Source organism: Barbus barbus, assembly GCF_936440315.1.
Source record: "Barbus barbus genome assembly, chromosome: 33".
NCBI classification, from domain to species: Eukaryota; Metazoa; Chordata; class Actinopteri; order Cypriniformes; family Cyprinidae; genus Barbus; species Barbus barbus.
The window spans coordinates 21,462,439-21,477,684 of NC_136761.1; the positions used below are offsets into that span (position 1 = coordinate 21,462,439).

Sequence of the window (15,246 nt, forward strand, 5' to 3'; positions counted from 1 at the left end):
GATTTTGGTGGCACAAAAAAAAATAATAGGTTCAGGTCCAGGTCCCCAGGGGGCGATATTGCGCGTCTTGCAACACAATTCTTCACAACGTAACGGAGACATAAACACAAGTTGGATTTCAACGACGCTAGTACACATTTTGGTCCCATGATCCGCGTTTAAATTGTTTACGGGTTTCGTGGTGAGTCTCAACACCACCGTGTTTTATATAAATTAACGTTTTTTGACTAGCTAAAGAATTGGAAATAGCTAAAACTATTATCTAGCTAGCTTTGCTAGTTCTTGGTGAACTGCGACATTACCAGCAAAATGTAAGTAACAGGCCGTTTTATGCCCCCAAGTAATAAAAGATCCCCGAATCATCGTTAAAGTTAATAATAGAGCTTCCAGTAATGCCCGAGCTGGACGTTAAATATTCCGGCGCCGCGAGCCCGAAGAGACGCCGCCACAGCCGCTCCAGCAGCCGCTCACCGGACCGAGGGCTGAAGAACCACAGACACGAGCATGAAGACGACCACAAATCGCGATACAACGACAAAGAGAGGAGCAGAAACCGCTTCCGAGTCGGGTATTCTCGCAGTCGCTCCAGGTCAAGGGAAAGAGATCGGTCAGATCAGAGAGACAGAGATCACGGCTTTGGATCAAGATCCGATTACTATGAGACGAGAGACGATGCCCAGCGACAGAGACAAGACGCCTTCATCGCGAGGTCAGCCTGGGCTGTCTTAATGTGCAAACGCACAGGACACGAGCTGTAACTGAGAATGTCTAAGAAAGTGTTTATTGGTGAATATTAACGTATATTTATTAGTTTTCTGTGTTTCTCTGTCCAGGCGTCTGCAGGAACGCGAGAGAATTGGTGAACTGGGATGTCCTGAGGTCTGGGGATATTCTCCAAGAGTCAGAGAACCTGAGTGAGTACATATTAAATACCATATCACTACCAGTGTCTACTGTTTTATAATGTATAATAGGGATCTAGATGCATTAAATTGATTGAAAATACATGTATATGTTGTGAAATATTTCCATTTCAAATAAATGCTCTTTTTTTACTTACTATTAATCAAAGATATTAATCAGCACAACTGTCTTTCACCTTGCTTGATAATAAACAATGTTTCTTGAGCAGCAAATCAGCATATGATAATGATCCTTCAGAAATCATGTGACACTGAAGACACGGACAATTCAGCTTTGCATCACAGGAATTAATTCATTTTTGAACATATATTAGAAACAGACATTTTAAAGTGTAATAATTTGACTATTGCTGTCTTAACTGTATTTTTATCAAATAAATGCAGTCATGGTGAGCATAAGACATCTTTCAAAGACACACACACACACACACATGTATCTTACTGCATTTCCTTTATTTGTTTTTCTACGTTATTTAAAAAAACAACTAAAATTCTTGTTCTTGAGAGATTTTAGCTGTATTTGTGCAGTGAAAATAGCTTAATTGACTTGAAACTCTGAAACAGTCTATGTACAGTAATATATTCATCATATACTCTGTGTTTAAGCGCTTTCATCTTATATCTTGTAACAGCTCCGACGAACACACTCCTGTAGAAGAGGACGTGAAAAACAGCAGCTCTGATTCAAGTTCACAGGGTAAATGATTCTTTACCATCTCACTTACACGCAATCTGCTTTTTCACTACAGCATGTTTACCAAATATGAACCAGAAGTTGTTGAATAAATAATCAAAATGTCTGGTATCTTGTCTACAGAGGAAAAGAAGAAAAAGAAAAAGAAGAAGAAGAAATCAAAGAAGAGGAAGAACAGGAAGCACTCAGAGGGCAGCAAGTCAGAAAGTGATTCTGAAGGTTTGGCATTTAGTTTTGTTACATACTTTATTTTTACATGCAAGATTATACAAATAATTAGGTGGTTGTTTTGCAGAAGAGATGAAAAAGAAAAAAAGAAAGAAGAAAAGTAAAAAGTAAGACTTGTTTTCATCTGTAGTGTATCAAATCGGCAAGGCTCGAGTCGTTTCATACAATGGTATGATTGTGTTCTCACAGGAAGAAATCAAAGAAGAAGAAGGCGAAGAAGAATCACAAGGAGTCCAGTAGCTCTAGCAGTGAACATTCAGAGGAAGAAGAAGAGGATGTCAATGAAATCTCATGGGTGGAGAAAACTGGTGTTGGAGAACATATTGTTGGACCTGAAGCACCTCTCACACACCTGTCCCAAGACGACAAACCTTTAGAGTGAGCAATTGATTCTTCCTCCACTGTTGCTTAATGATAATGGTGGTTGTTTTTAAGTCATTTTTGATCCTGTCTTTGGAAACGAATGTTACAGCTTTGTGCCTTGTCTTGTTGCCCATAGTTTTGGCCACGCTTTGCTACCAGGTGAAGGTGCAGCTATGGCAGAGTTTGTCAAAGCAGGAAAACGTATTCCAAGAAGAGGTGAAATCGGTTTGACTAGTAATGAGATTGCAGAGTTTGAGAAATGTGGCTATGTCATGAGTGGAAGCAGGTATGAAACATTTATAAACGCGTACTACAGTTTGATATTTCGGGGTCAGTTTTTGAAAGAAATATACTTTTATCAAACAAGGATGCATTAAAGATGAAACTGACAATTGTAGGTGGTGTCATGCACATTTTTATATGCTATTCTTTATGCCCTCAGACATCGGCGTATGGAGGCTGTGCGTCTGAGAAAGGAAAACCAGATCTACAGTGCTGATGAGAAGAGGGCACTAGCTTCCTTTAACCAAGAGGAAAGAAGAAAGAGGGAGAGCAAAATCCTTTCCAGCTTCAGGGAAATGGTGTATAGAAAAACTAAAGGCAAAGATGAGAAGTAGGCTGTCCTGCAGAATTATATTTCAGTTGGAATGTCATTATTTTTCTTTTTTAAAAGGAAAAAGACAACATAAAATGTGATTAAGTCATATTTTACGTAAATGTTTATTTGTATTCATTTTTGTTTGCTTGGGCATCCTCCTGTACAGTAAACAATGAGAGGCTTGTGAACTAAAATTGATATGTATGTTTCTTTTATTACAAACAAGAAATAAACGGTGATCAGTAGAACTCAAACCATCCACCACTGCAATACGCTTCATGTAATGTGCATTGCATCTAAATAAAAATGGTCGTGATTCACAGTCATGCAGGAACTTTCATTAAAGATGAGAATTAGCCCCTAATAATAACCCTGCGTTTATCCTTGTAAGGTTAGTTAAAATAGTCTTTGTTTTATGTGCTTTGAATCTTTAGTTTTAGAAAATTCCAACAATATTTGTTTTTCTTAAAGATTTTATTTAAATGGTGCATATGCAGTGCATTTAGAAAGTATTAACCACCCATATATAATAATGCAAAGATAAAGCATATGTACACTTTATACTACAACATTGAAAGCAACTTTTAAATAATGGATTTTTTTTTTCATTTACAGCTATATAAAAGCACACTAATAATCTTATTGAATTTACATAATCAATATCTACTAATTAAATTCACAATAGTAATTTTCATGACTTTTCCCAGCCTGGAAAGCACAATTCTATGACAGTACGAGCCACAAAGACTGCTATAAGCATTATGGTTTGAAATAGAAGTATGTCAAGTCTGCATGCTTGCTGCTTCATCATCTCAATTTTCTCCACTGGACGCCTAAATGGATGTAAAGATTTCCTTCACATAATAAGAGTGTTACTACTTTAGTACAATTTGTATGCTTATTGCATCGCATTACCACATATCTACTGGCACTCCATTTGAAGCTGTCAAAGGATTCTGTGGAGCCTGTATATTACATAAACACATTATGTGTACTTTAGTATATTTTCAAGCATTTTATAGTTCCACTTAAATTGATCGCTTAGAATAATTTGAAGTGCTTTGCACATTTTGTAGAGTGTTCTATGTAATGTGCATTATGTACAATGTATGTATATGCATTGCCCTGTATCTGTAAAAACTGCAGGGATTGGATCATGCACTCTATATTTTAACCCATCATTACACTTGTGTACACAGTGACTAATAACTAAAACCTCAGTTAACTGGGTTAAGGATTCATGAACTTAATACAGTAAACTATGCAAACAAATGTATATTCACACCAAGGTGAATCAGCATCAAAACAGTACAACATAACAGCTCTATAAAAAATGAACAAAAATGACAACAGTAAGCCAAGTAATAATTTAAAGATAACATTTTAATAGAGGACTGGACAAAATGTACATTTCAATTGTTCACTTCAGTTGATGTTTTCAAGTCCCTGTGAAATAAGCAAAGAAGAACATTAAAGCACCAGATTTTGTGAGCATATTAGTGAAGTGACATACTGCCAATATGTCACTATACTGTGATATATTGTCAATATGACAATATACTGCGATATATTGTCAATATACTGTGATATATTGTCTATATATCTATCTATATGACAATATACTGTGATATATTGTCAGTACTGATACGTTTTTACCTTGGGATGGTAGTGTGCACCACTTCCAGACACTCTGTTGTCTCTCTCCATCAAATACCAGTGATAGGGAACCCGTACGATCCTCTTTTCCTGAGTGCAAGAAGTTATATAAGACCGTTATATGAAATGCTGTAGACTTAGTATGCGAGAGCAAACAGAAACATCAGACAAATGTCAAGCTGAAACAATGATTTATATCTATTGAAAGATTCATTAAAAGAATATATCCTATGACTGAGAGCGACAAAACATTGCTCATCATGATCATAACTCACCTTCCCACCGTTTGTGAACTTCTGGATTTGAGCAGTTGCGATGCCAGGAATCATCAGACAAACGGTCATAATAGCAAAACCGGGCAATATCTCATACCACATGATTGTGGTGAAATATGAGTGTACAAACACAGAAGAATTATTGCGGTGGACCAGATTTATTTTGTTTTTCAGAGAATCTCGCAAAATTGTCGTCTACATGGGCCAAAATGTCTACCCTTCTGTCGGTCACAAAAACAACTTCCGATATGTGTCTAATTCACTTCCGCTGTAAAACTGCAGCGCCACGTTGTGGCTCTTAGCGTAAGTCTTACAATACTAAAACTACTGCAGTATTAATAGACTTATGGTCACTTTGTTAATAAGAACATGCGTAGCATAAAAATATAATTTCTGAATGTTATAGCCAAATGATAAAAATAGTTAAAGAATTGTGAGGCTCACAGCAATGCCTAGCCTGCCCACTCTTCATGGAAGCGCAGTAAAAGAGACAAGTATAGGAAGTGTGCGATTTTGTTATGTAATACTGTGGCAAATATGCTGTTAGTGTGATTAATAGTCACTAATTCACATCGAGGTTTCTCCCTAGTAAGAGTCCATTTGGCAATGATAAAGTCGTAGAGTGGAAGATAGGACGCTCCTCGCTTTGTCGAGAGACTCTTTCCGCCATGAGCTGTAGCCAATCAGAGACGCCTGCTGGTGTTACGGAAAAACAACTGCGGAGAGTTGGGCAGTGGAGAGATAGCAGACACGACTGATAACAGCAAGAAACATACGAAGACATCGCTGCAAAAGTTGGCAAAGCATCATGAAGGAGGACAAGGAAAACACGCGTCCTAGAGAAAAGAGAGTGGAAATAAAATGTGACGAAATTGAGAAATCAGAGAAGCCAAATAAAGAGAAGAAGGAGGCTATGACAAAGGTAGTTAGTTAGCATGCTAGCTGGCTACATTACGGCTATAAACAGCGCAGCTAGTCGCTTTCATTTGAAATACTATGAATGATTGTTTACAGCTGTATTTTTACTAACATGTTTACATACTACTCTCTGTTTGATTTAAACGTTGCAGTTGAATATCACTGGACATGCCTGATACTTACAGACTGGTTAGCAAACCCCCTGTCAAAGTTTCTAATCACTGCGGGGATTTGGCAGTTCGCACAATAAAAGAGAGGAATCTCCTGGAAACTTTGACTGGGGGGATACAGCCACAAACAATAATTTATAGCATTTTGAATGTCATTATAATGACATTAATATTTCAGTCACTGTAATGTTATTATATACTACAATCACAGTTAAACATAGACTTTACTTTGAGTATATATAATACTTGTGCATGTTAATAACTCTCTCATCCACGTAGACTAAATATCTCATGTGTCATGTAGGTATTGCAATGTATAAAAACATATAAAGTGTGTTCAAGTAATTCCAGTATTGATTTTTGTTCTTTTTATACATTTTTTAGATTGTGATCCGACGTCTCCCTCCAAGTCTGACTAAAGAAGACTTAGTGGAACAACTGCAGCCTCTTCCAGAGCTGGATTACCTGGAGTTTTTCTCTAGTGATGCTAGGTTTGTAGATGCAGTTTTATAAAAGAAAGCATACGATGGAAACCTAATGAAAGGTATTTGATGGCTGATCAAGATGTTTGTCTGTTTATTTGCAGTCTTTTCCCTCATCTGTTTGCAAGAGCCTATCTGAATTTCAAAAATCAAGACGACATAGTTCTCTTCCGAGACCGGCTTGATGGATATGTGTTCATCGATAATCGAGGTTTGGCTTTTGTGTGTCATTATCATTTCCAGGATTCAATGTTTAATGGCTAATCAGTGGTTTTGATTTTGCAAAGCTGTGCCTTAAATGTCATAGAGTCTTCACACTGAGATGATTTGTGTGCTGGTAAATTTCTGGTGTGCTTTTCTAACAGTGAGAACTGTTATATCTTTTTTTTTTTTTTTCATATTATAGGTCAAGAATATCCGGCAATTGTTGAGTTTGCACCATTCCAGAAAATTGCTAAGAAAAGGAGCAAGAAGACGGATGCCAAAAGTGGAACAATTGAAGATGGTGAAATATATGTATATATGTTTTTACATTTTTATTGTTAGCACTGCAAACAGTTGTTAATAATTAGTTTACCTGTGTCTTCTTAGATGCTGATTACAAAAAGTTTTTGGAGCTCTACAATGGTGACGAGGAAAAATTTCCTTCCAATCCTGAGACTTTACTTGAGGAAATAGAGGCCAAGACAAAGGAACTCAGTGGTGAGTTTCAGCTCAAAACCTCTAAACAAAACAATTCGCTCTTCATTTGACTTATTCATTTCAAATGTTCGTTCCCCAGCTAAAAAAACAACACCTCTCTTGGACTTCCTTAAGAATAAACAGGTAAAGTGAGGGTGCAATATGCACTGATTTAAATGCATTTTTCATTATCTTGACACCCAGTTCATATCGTTTCCACATATGTACCATACTGTATGTGTAGTGTATTCATGCTCTCTCATCCTGTCCTCCCCAGAGGATTAGAGAAGAGAAGAAAGAAGAGAGGAGACGGAGAGAACTAGAACGTAAACGCCTGCGAGATGAAGAACGCCGCAAGTGGAGAGAAGAGGACAGAAGAAAAAGAAAAGAGGCTGAGAAATTGAAGAAAGGAGAAAAGGCATCTGACAAGGATAAGGACCAAACTAAACATGAACTGCCAAAAATCAAGGTACGTAATCTAAATATTATTGACTAGCTAAATTCATTACTGAGTTTCATTACTAAAAATGTCATACACAGAAGTTGGCAAGATTTTTTCATGTTTTTGAAATAAATCTTATATGCTTACCAAGGCTGCATTTATTTGATCAAAAACACAAAACAGTAATATTGTAAAATATATTTATAGTTTGAAATATAGCTTTTTATTTTTATTTATTTTCAAATGTAATTTATTCTTGTGAAGCCATTACTCCAGTATTCAGTGTCGTATGATACTTCAGAAATCATTCTATTATGCTGATTATTATAAGTGTTGAAAACAGTTGTGCTGCTTCATATCTTTGTGGAACCCATAATGCATTTTTCACTAATTGAAAGTAAAAAAAAAAAAATTTGAGATTGCAAACTTTTGTAACATAAATGTCCTTACTAGCACTTTTGATCAATTAAATGCATCCTTGTCTAATAACAGTTTTAGCCTTTTTTTCCCTATACTGATCCCAACTTTTTAATGGTAATATTCAACCTTGTTTTGTCTTTCAGCTCTTGAAAAAAACTGAGAAAGCAGATGATGGTGATACTGAGAAGCCAAAGGACAAGCCCAAGAAACAAGACAGAGAGAAACAGAAGGAAGATCGACCTCCTGTAGGAGGAGACACGAAGAAGCGTCAGAATGGTGAACACAGAGAGGAGAAGGGGGGAAAGTAAGTTGGTTACACTTGACATTCCCAGTCTTACTCGAGACATATTTTACTTTTCAGGTCCAATTTCATATCATGATGTCAATATGCTTTGGTATTCAGGTCAGAGGATAGTGGGCATAAAAATTACAGAGACCGTGATGGAGACCGAGAGCGAGACCGGGACAGAGAGAGAGAGCGAAGACAGAAAGAAAAAGAACGGATCAGAAGGCAGGATGAAGAACGGAGGAAAAGGGAACGTCATGATGGAGAAAGCACCTACAAAAAGAGAGACGAGGAGGGGAAGAAGGACAAGGAGCGTGTTTGGGAGAAAAGAAAGAATGAAAACGCTGGAGAGTCCTCCGTTAATGCTCACCCTGAAAAGCCATCAAGGGACAACAAAAAAGAAGACAGTGCCAGAAAAGACCGCATGAGAAACAAGGTACACTACCTGAAAGAAGACATTTGTTTCTGAAAGAAGTACCTTGTGATCAGCAGGGCTGCATTTATTTGATCGAATATAAAATGAAAAGAGTAATATTGTGAAATATTACAATTTAAAAAAAAATCTTATTCTAATATATTTTAAAATGTTATTTATTCTTGTGATTGCAAAGCTGAATTTTCAGCAGTCTTTATTCCAGTCTTCAGTGTCACATGATCCTTTAGAAATCATTTTAATATGCTGATTTGCTGCGTAAATAATACATACTATAAAGAAATAGTTCTTAATACAATGTTGAAAACAGTTGTGCTGCTTAATATTGTTTTTTTGTGGAATCTGTGATTAAGCTACCTTTCAAAACTTTAGAGTTTATATTTGAAATAGATGCTGTTCTTTTGATTGTTCTATTCATCAAAGAATCTTGATTTTTTTTTTCACAAAATATTATGTTTTCAGCCTTAATAATAGGAACCACCGAGCACCAGTAATAATAGAGCACCAAATGAGTATATTAGAATGCTTTCTGAAGGATCATGTGACACTGAAGACTGGCCATTACAGGAATAAATCACATTTAAAGGTTTATTTAGATAGAAAACTATTATGTAAAATTTTAGTAATAATTCACAATATTACTACTTTTAGAATGTTTTTGATTAAAAAATGAAGCCCGAGCATATGCGGATGTGCATAAGTGTATAAAATCTTATAAAAACATTAAAAAACTTATACGTGTATAATTGGCATTTCACTTATTGCTTGGAATTTTTACATTTCTGTCATAGGATCGGCCTGCAATTCAGCTGTATCAGCCCGGGGCGAGGAGCCGTAACCAGGGCGGAGGGGGAACAGGAGGCGATGGACCGGCAGTGGAGAAGAGAGCTGAGCGGGAGCCCAAGAACACCCAAGAGAAAGCTGCTGAGTGAGGAAACAGCTCTATGCTGGCATGACATGATGTCTCAAGAGAGGGGGGCTCTGTTCTAATCAGGACAAACACCTCAAAAACATGGTGCTGCCATCAAAAGAAATCCCCCCCACTTTAAAAAAAAAACAACTCTCTGTCAATGACATACCTGTTGCCCTCCAGTGCCTGAATGAGCCCCCCAAAGTTTCTTTTCATGAGCAAGGCAAGTCCTAACCGACGGTTAGATTTGAGAAACTGGGCTTAATCACGAGAGAAGCCAAAGTGATTGGACCACGATAACTCAAAGTGACCTTACTTTTGGTACAAAGCCAAACGTGTTTTACTTCACATGCTTTTCTGTTTCATAGTTTATAAAAGGTCTGATCCAGCTTGCTCGCGATTTCTCACTGTTCCATTTTAGAAAGATCTTTCGCGCCTTACCCAAAACCTGCTATCACTTCAGACAATCAGTAGTAAATTTGTGTTCTTTGAGCATGGATGTTGCCTGCAGCTGTTTTAAAGAGCCTATGATGTTTTTGTTCTGATTAGGGATTGGCCAAGTGGAAAAAGAGCCATGCTGATGCCTTGATCACTGTCAGTCGACTAAATTATATGCAAAAACAGCTGTGGCCTTTTATAGTTTTGGAATTGAAGCTTATCTTACCACTCAAAAAAATGCAACGTCTGGTTAGCTTGGTTTGGAAACTGTGCTGTCATCCAATTGTATGTTCCATTGTATCTAATCCTTAACTCAAAACACAGCTTGTTTTCCTTTTATAGTTGCAGCTTTGTCAAAATTTGAAGAGAAATCCAAAAAAAAAAACAATAAATGAACAAACTGTGTTGCTTGTAGTATTTACTTGTTTTCTTTGTCAATTACATTTCTTTGGTATAAAAATGTCATTGTATTAATTCCATGAAATGGGTGCCCTTTATTTAAAAATGTGATTTTTAAAGGAAATTTCTTTGAGATTTCAAGATATCTTATGGTGTTAATAAAGTGCAGTTGTGTCACCTTTTTACAATTTTTTTTATATTTAAGTTTAAGACTTTAAAGTTGATAGTTTTATGGTTATGTTAGCCATTAAAAGCCTTGTGCTTGATGTCATTTTATGAGAAAGAATTTAATGCTGATATTGCTGAAAACTCACATAAGTTTCAATAATTGGTTTTAAGCTGTACAAAAAGAATAAAAAATACAGCAACAGTAATAAAAAAAAAGAAGAGATCATTTTTCTTGAAGAGATGCATTGCCCGAAAGGATGTCATTATCCCGCTTTTCTTAATGTATGCAATCTATTGTACGTTATTTTAATTAATAAGGGCCTTAGGAGGGGTTATTTATTATGTTAAATATGGTTGACGCACTAACTGGGACAATGTTTTTGTCTATTTAAAACTAAAACTAGCTTTTATTTTCATAATGTTGTTTCTGTAAAATAGATATTAGAACTAGGGACAGGCCCAAAAAAAAAGAAAGTAAAGAAACTGTTTTGTTGATGTACAATAGAACAATGCCTGTATTAATACTGTACATCAGAATGCAGAATTGCATGCAAAATCTAATTTTCAAAAAGCCGCTTGTGATGCGTGGAGCCGCTGGGTGTCGCTGTGACGGGAAGGAGTCGCCCAGCTCGTGACTCGGATATACAATGCTTGCTTTGCCCATGGTGCCTTCTCTTCGACTACCGCCATAGTGGTGAACGGATAGCGATCTGCGAAATGGTGAGTGAAAATCCTAAAACATCCGTGAACAGGTTGTTGTTCTCCTGAAAATCTCTTGATTTTTGTTTATCAGTCGAAGTTATTAGGTCGTGGGATGTAGTATTTGACAGATGGCTGTTCGGGAAATAATAAAATAGTTGTCCGTCTGCCCCGGCGAAGAGACGCTGGATGATGATAAACTCGAGCCATTGCAGATAGTCTGACGGTGTGCCTCACATTTCTATTTCAGGCGTCACATAAGACCTTCAGAATCAAACGCTTCCTCGCTAAGAAGCAGAAGCAGAACAGGCCGATCCCACAGTGGATTAGGATGAAAACTGGCAACAAGATCAGGTATGTTTGAACTATACCCGCACCTACATTACCGAAGTGCAAGTAGTCCTTGTTGTTTCTGGTTCTGTAGATTATAGTAGCCAACAAAAGCAGGACGCAATTACAGTGCTAAATTTGTGGGAGTGCTGTCATTATTCCTGCTGAGAGCATCCTTCTGCTCTGGAGTCATGAATACTGTCATGTCCCATATGACATGTGAATACTCTGTTGTGGAGACACGTTTCATTGGATTATAATTGTGCAATTTTTACCCTGATGTAATGTTAAATGTGCATTAAAATGATATACCTGGTGTTTATTCCACTACGTTCTGTTGAGACATTATACTGCTAGATGGGTTATTTTGTATAATTGTAAACCCTCTTATTCATGATTTGCTTGGCAATTTGCAGTTGAGCAATGCCGTGTAGTGTAATTGATTTTAATGGGTGTTTGCCTCAGTGATGCTTTATCTTGGCAAATATCTTTGCAGATACAACTCCAAGAGGAGACACTGGAGAAGGACCAAGCTGGGCTTGTAAACACACGGTTTACTTCAGCTTCCCCCTCCGTCTGTTCCCTGCCAGGACCACCAACTCGTCCAGAGCTGGAGAGAAGCCACGCTATCTGGAACAGCAGTCTCTCTTTTGTACAGATATTCTGGTTATGTCCTTGCTGAACAATAAAAGATTTGTCATCGAACCAGAAGTATTCATATCCTTCTCTTTTGGGAAAATTACAAATGTCAAAGTAGACATTTTCCAGGGGCTAGGTTTTGTGCTCAAAACCTAGCCTGCTATTTGGTGCTAATAAATAACTTTACTGCTTTCACTGAGCCTTAATGCTAATTCTCAGAAAGGATAAACAGTTTATCTATCTGTATATCTATCTATATATATATATATAAAAAATATGGTTTTCTGTGGGTCTTAAAAGATTAATTCATCCACAAATAAAGACCTTAAAGTTGCAAAAAGTCTTAAATTCATAAGGTCACCCTAGTGCGACTGCAAAAAAAAGTTTGCAGTATTTGTTATTCAACTATATTCATCCAATTATTTGACCTGGATATTTAGCTTCAGGTGTATTTTGATTAGCAAGAACAAATGTCAATGGGATATGATTTTTTTTTTTCAGCCCATTTTGCAGATATTTGTTTTACAGAGTGTAAAGACCATCGACTCTACCGTGCGACTCCACCGGGCAGGGACACCGGCAAGGGATAGTAGTAGCTTTTTATTTAATTTTTTCATTGATATGTTTATTACTGAAATGTTGTTGTTATATGCATGTTAATTTGATTTAATTTCTTTATTTTCTTAAATATGTGGGTAGATAGTATTTATAGAGTTGTAACTTTTTAGTTTTAGTTACTTTTTCTTATTTGTAAGTCGCTTTGGACAAAAGCGTCTGCTAAATGACAAAAGTAAAAGTAAGTAATCACTCAAACGTTTTGTACAGTAAATGTTTATTCTAATGGATGAGAGCAAATAATTCAAGCCTTATAAGTAAAATTGAGTAAGGTGTGTGTATGAACAAAATACTGGTGAGGCGTTCCTTGCAGCTCGGTTTATTAAAAAGATTAAAGTTCATCAAATAATCAGCACCAAGGTTAAGCAATTGCCACTTTATTAAACATACACGTTTTATTACACATGAATGAGCAAATTTCAAGTGTATGACAATAATGACCTGAAGACATGATTTTGGTAAAGTCTCAGATCTTTTCAAGCAGACCAATACTGTATAACAGCCTCCTAAATGATGAGAATCGCTGGTGTGTGATTCCTCCTGAACTGTCCACCTCGACTCTACTTTCTTGAGTATGTTCCTCAGCTGGCTGTGCTTGACTCGCACTGTTATTCACATTCAAGTACCCTACAGAGTGTTCATCATCCCAAGCTCCCAGAAGCTCCTTAATTTCTCTCGGTGCATTGTGTTTGAGATACTGCCATGCTCTTTTCCCACTGTAGTCCATGACATCTATATTAGCACTGAATGCACCAACCAAAGCCTTCACGACTGTGTACTGGTTATGCATGGCAGCTACATGAAGAGGCGTCAGACCTCCACTGCCTCTCAAGTTCACATTCACTGACAGCCCCTCTTTTTCTGCGTGCCCGAGAAGCTGAATCAGTGTCTCGTCCTTTCCATTTTTGGCCAACCAGTGGAGAGCCGTGAAACCACTGATGAAGTCTTTTCTGCTCAATAAACTGGGATCTTCAGCGAGAAATTCCAGCATAGTGTCATAATTTCCATCCACGACAGAAAGCATCCACGCGTGCTCCATAGGATCCAAAGCCCAGAGCGCGCCGCTGTTCAAAGTGTCCCCACACGGAGCCTCCTCTTCTTCTGACGATGTGTGTTTGGATGATAAAATGCTTGACAATCCAGATTTATTATTCAAAAACAACTCTTTCAAATACTTCTTTCGCATAGCGGGGGTGAGGGAGCCCTTCTCCGACGCGTCCACTGACAGTCTGCGGGAGGCGCTGCTGCCCGATTCCTCCAGCTGTTTCTGAAACCTGGATCTGCGCGAGGAGGCGCTAAACACAGGAGACGCGGGTCGAGCCCCATGTCTTGACAATCGCTCCTCAAGATTTGAGCGGAACTGGCTTGTTACCCTGCTTTTAGGGGAATCTGCATTACTTACATTGTTGCTTGAAGCCTCACAGTCTGAGTCTTTTGGTTCTTCTGAGGGCAGAGGTGCTCTTTTAGGGTCATTAAAGCTTATGGCCCCCTCATGCATGCTGGCGGATCCCTGGGAAGTGCTTTACTCAGATAAGATCCCAATTAAAGAGGCTTACATAACCAGAGAAAACCATCCTCCTTATAGTCACTTCTCTTGCATAAATGTTCAAATCTGGGTGGGGAACAGGAATATATTATGTGTACATTACATGCGATAGTTAATTCTCTTAATAAAAAGATGAATAATCTTCATAAAGCCTATTTTTAAGAGGAAAACAGGTTTTCTCCCTGGGGAAAGAAATGCGCTTCTTGCTCATTCGTGTTGCTCTTTTTACATTTGCTTTTAAAACAAAACATTCACACTAACTACTATTTTACATTATAACAATTTTATTTTTTTAATCTCTTTAACCCTGTAGCTTTTGCCTTTTATGTTTTCATAAATTTAGTCGATTTACGCCTGATTAATGTCTGAAAAGTGCAAATTACATCGCACGTTATTCCTTTAATGTTCTTGTAAATTTTAACGAGGATTGTAAGTTTTATTGATGAATGTGAATGAATACCTGTCTCTCAGGTAAACCATCACCTGTTGTCCGCACAGCTCTTCCCTCGTCCGGTAAATTAAAATTCAAGTTGTCTAGTCTCAACCAAATAATTTCCTGCGGGTTATAGGGCTCCAAAGACCTGTGAACGCTTGGTTTCTCCCAGTTTCTCCTTTCTGAGAAGCAGAAAATGTTTTCTCTGAGCAAACCGAAACTATTCGAGTGTGTCCAAACCCTCCCCTAAATAAAGTCTAAAGTTCAAATGGACTAAATCAACACCTGTCTTCAAACCCACGTTCATTGGCTGATGGAACCGAAAAAAAAGGCAAAATATTTTTTTCTTTTTTGCAAACTTAACCCTGCTTAATTCAATATGATTTAATATGAAGAATGAAATGTTACGCCAGTTTTCACATAAATCACCTTCCAGCAACATACGAATATAAGATTCAGAAATATTCAGATATAACATTTAAAATATGTAATGTAAATGA

The 15,246-nt window shown here is 37.3% G+C and overlaps 4 protein-coding genes and 1 long non-coding RNA gene across 8 annotated transcripts; 3 read left to right on the forward strand and 2 right to left on the reverse strand.

The window, feature by feature from the left end:
* The first annotated feature begins 54 nt into the window (after positions 1-54).
* Positions 55-3,168, forward strand: LOC306853473 (NKAP-like protein). 3 transcript variants are annotated; one of them, XM_079390916.1, is made up of 8 exons: positions 55-709; positions 834-914; positions 1,556-1,620; positions 1,741-1,836; positions 1,898-1,952; positions 2,035-2,223; positions 2,345-2,494; positions 2,651-3,168. In XM_079390916.1, exons 1-8 carry the CDS (start codon positions 393-395, stop codon positions 2,823-2,825), a joined length of 1,128 nt encoding a protein of 375 aa, XP_079247042.1. In that variant the 5' UTR covers positions 55-392; the 3' UTR covers positions 2,826-3,168. The 3 variants fall into 3 exon arrangements, with proteins under 3 accessions (XP_079247042.1, XP_079247043.1, XP_079247044.1); XM_079390917.1 differs by having other exon boundaries at positions 1,913-1,952; XM_079390918.1 differs by having other exon boundaries at positions 1,916-1,952; positions 2,651-3,167.
* Positions 3,169-4,171: 1,003 nt separating this feature from the next.
* On the reverse strand, positions 4,172-5,145 carry LOC306853132. Its single transcript, XR_013782712.1, has 3 exons — positions 4,738-5,145; positions 4,463-4,552; positions 4,172-4,252 (listed from the first exon to the last, which is right to left on the reverse strand). It is a non-coding gene; the product is annotated as an uncharacterized lncRNA (long non-coding RNA).
* A 290-nt stretch (positions 5,146-5,435) lies between these two features.
* On the forward strand, positions 5,436-10,661 carry LOC306853103 (regulator of nonsense transcripts 3B). 2 transcript variants are annotated; one of them, XM_079390291.1, is made up of 11 exons: positions 5,436-5,659; positions 6,210-6,316; positions 6,412-6,518; positions 6,714-6,812; positions 6,899-7,009; positions 7,089-7,132; positions 7,266-7,457; positions 7,994-8,154; positions 8,254-8,572; positions 9,361-9,531; positions 9,675-10,333. In XM_079390291.1, exons 1-10 carry the CDS (start codon positions 5,546-5,548, stop codon positions 9,499-9,501), a joined length of 1,395 nt encoding a protein of 464 aa, XP_079246417.1. In that variant the 5' UTR covers positions 5,436-5,545; the 3' UTR covers positions 9,502-9,531; positions 9,675-10,333. The 2 variants fall into 2 exon arrangements, with proteins under 2 accessions (XP_079246417.1, XP_079246416.1); XM_079390290.1 differs by having other exon boundaries at positions 9,361-10,661.
* Positions 10,662-11,134: 473 nt separating this feature from the next.
* LOC306853026 (large ribosomal subunit protein eL39) lies at positions 11,135-12,218 on the forward strand. The gene is made up of 3 exons (XM_079390184.1): positions 11,135-11,204; positions 11,434-11,537; positions 12,010-12,218. Exons 1-3 carry the CDS (start codon positions 11,202-11,204, stop codon positions 12,056-12,058), a joined length of 156 nt encoding a protein of 51 aa, XP_079246310.1. The 5' UTR covers positions 11,135-11,201; the 3' UTR covers positions 12,059-12,218.
* Positions 12,219-13,130: 912 nt separating this feature from the next.
* On the reverse strand, positions 13,131-14,930 carry LOC306853569 (ankyrin repeat domain-containing protein SOWAHD-like). Its single transcript, XM_079391075.1, has 2 exons — positions 14,774-14,930; positions 13,131-14,379 (listed from the first exon to the last, which is right to left on the reverse strand). Exon 2 carries the CDS (start codon positions 14,263-14,265, stop codon positions 13,234-13,236), a length of 1,032 nt encoding a protein of 343 aa, XP_079247201.1. The 5' UTR covers positions 14,266-14,379; positions 14,774-14,930; the 3' UTR covers positions 13,131-13,233.
* Positions 14,931-15,246: the final 316 nt, after the last annotated feature.

Bases quoted from the DNA above. Each gene is read 5' to 3' on its own strand.
- LOC306853473 (XM_079390916.1), top strand. From the start codon at position 393: ATGCCCGAGCTGGACGTTAAATATTCCGGCGCCGCGAGCCCGAAGAGA. The intron at 1,621-1,740 runs GTAAATGATTCT...TCTTGTCTACAG, and splicing joins CTCTGATTCAAGTTCACAGG to AGGAAAAGAAGAAAAAGAAA. The intron at 2,224-2,344 runs GTGAGCAATTGA...TGTTGCCCATAG, and splicing joins CAAGACGACAAACCTTTAGA to TTTTGGCCACGCTTTGCTAC.
- LOC306853103 (XM_079390290.1), top strand. From the start codon at position 5,546: ATGAAGGAGGACAAGGAAAACACGCGTCCTAGAGAAAAGAGAGTGGAA. The intron at 6,519-6,713 runs GTTTGGCTTTTG...TTCATATTATAG, and splicing joins TGTGTTCATCGATAATCGAG to GTCAAGAATATCCGGCAATT. The intron at 8,155-8,253 runs GTAAGTTGGTTA...TTTGGTATTCAG, and splicing joins AGAGAGGAGAAGGGGGGAAA to GTCAGAGGATAGTGGGCATA.
- LOC306853026 (XM_079390184.1), top strand. The intron at 11,538-12,009 runs GTATGTTTGAAC...ATATCTTTGCAG, and splicing joins AAAACTGGCAACAAGATCAG to ATACAACTCCAAGAGGAGAC.
- LOC306853569 (XM_079391075.1), bottom strand. From the start codon at position 14,265: ATGCATGAGGGGGCCATAAGCTTTAATGACCCTAAAAGAGCACCTCTG.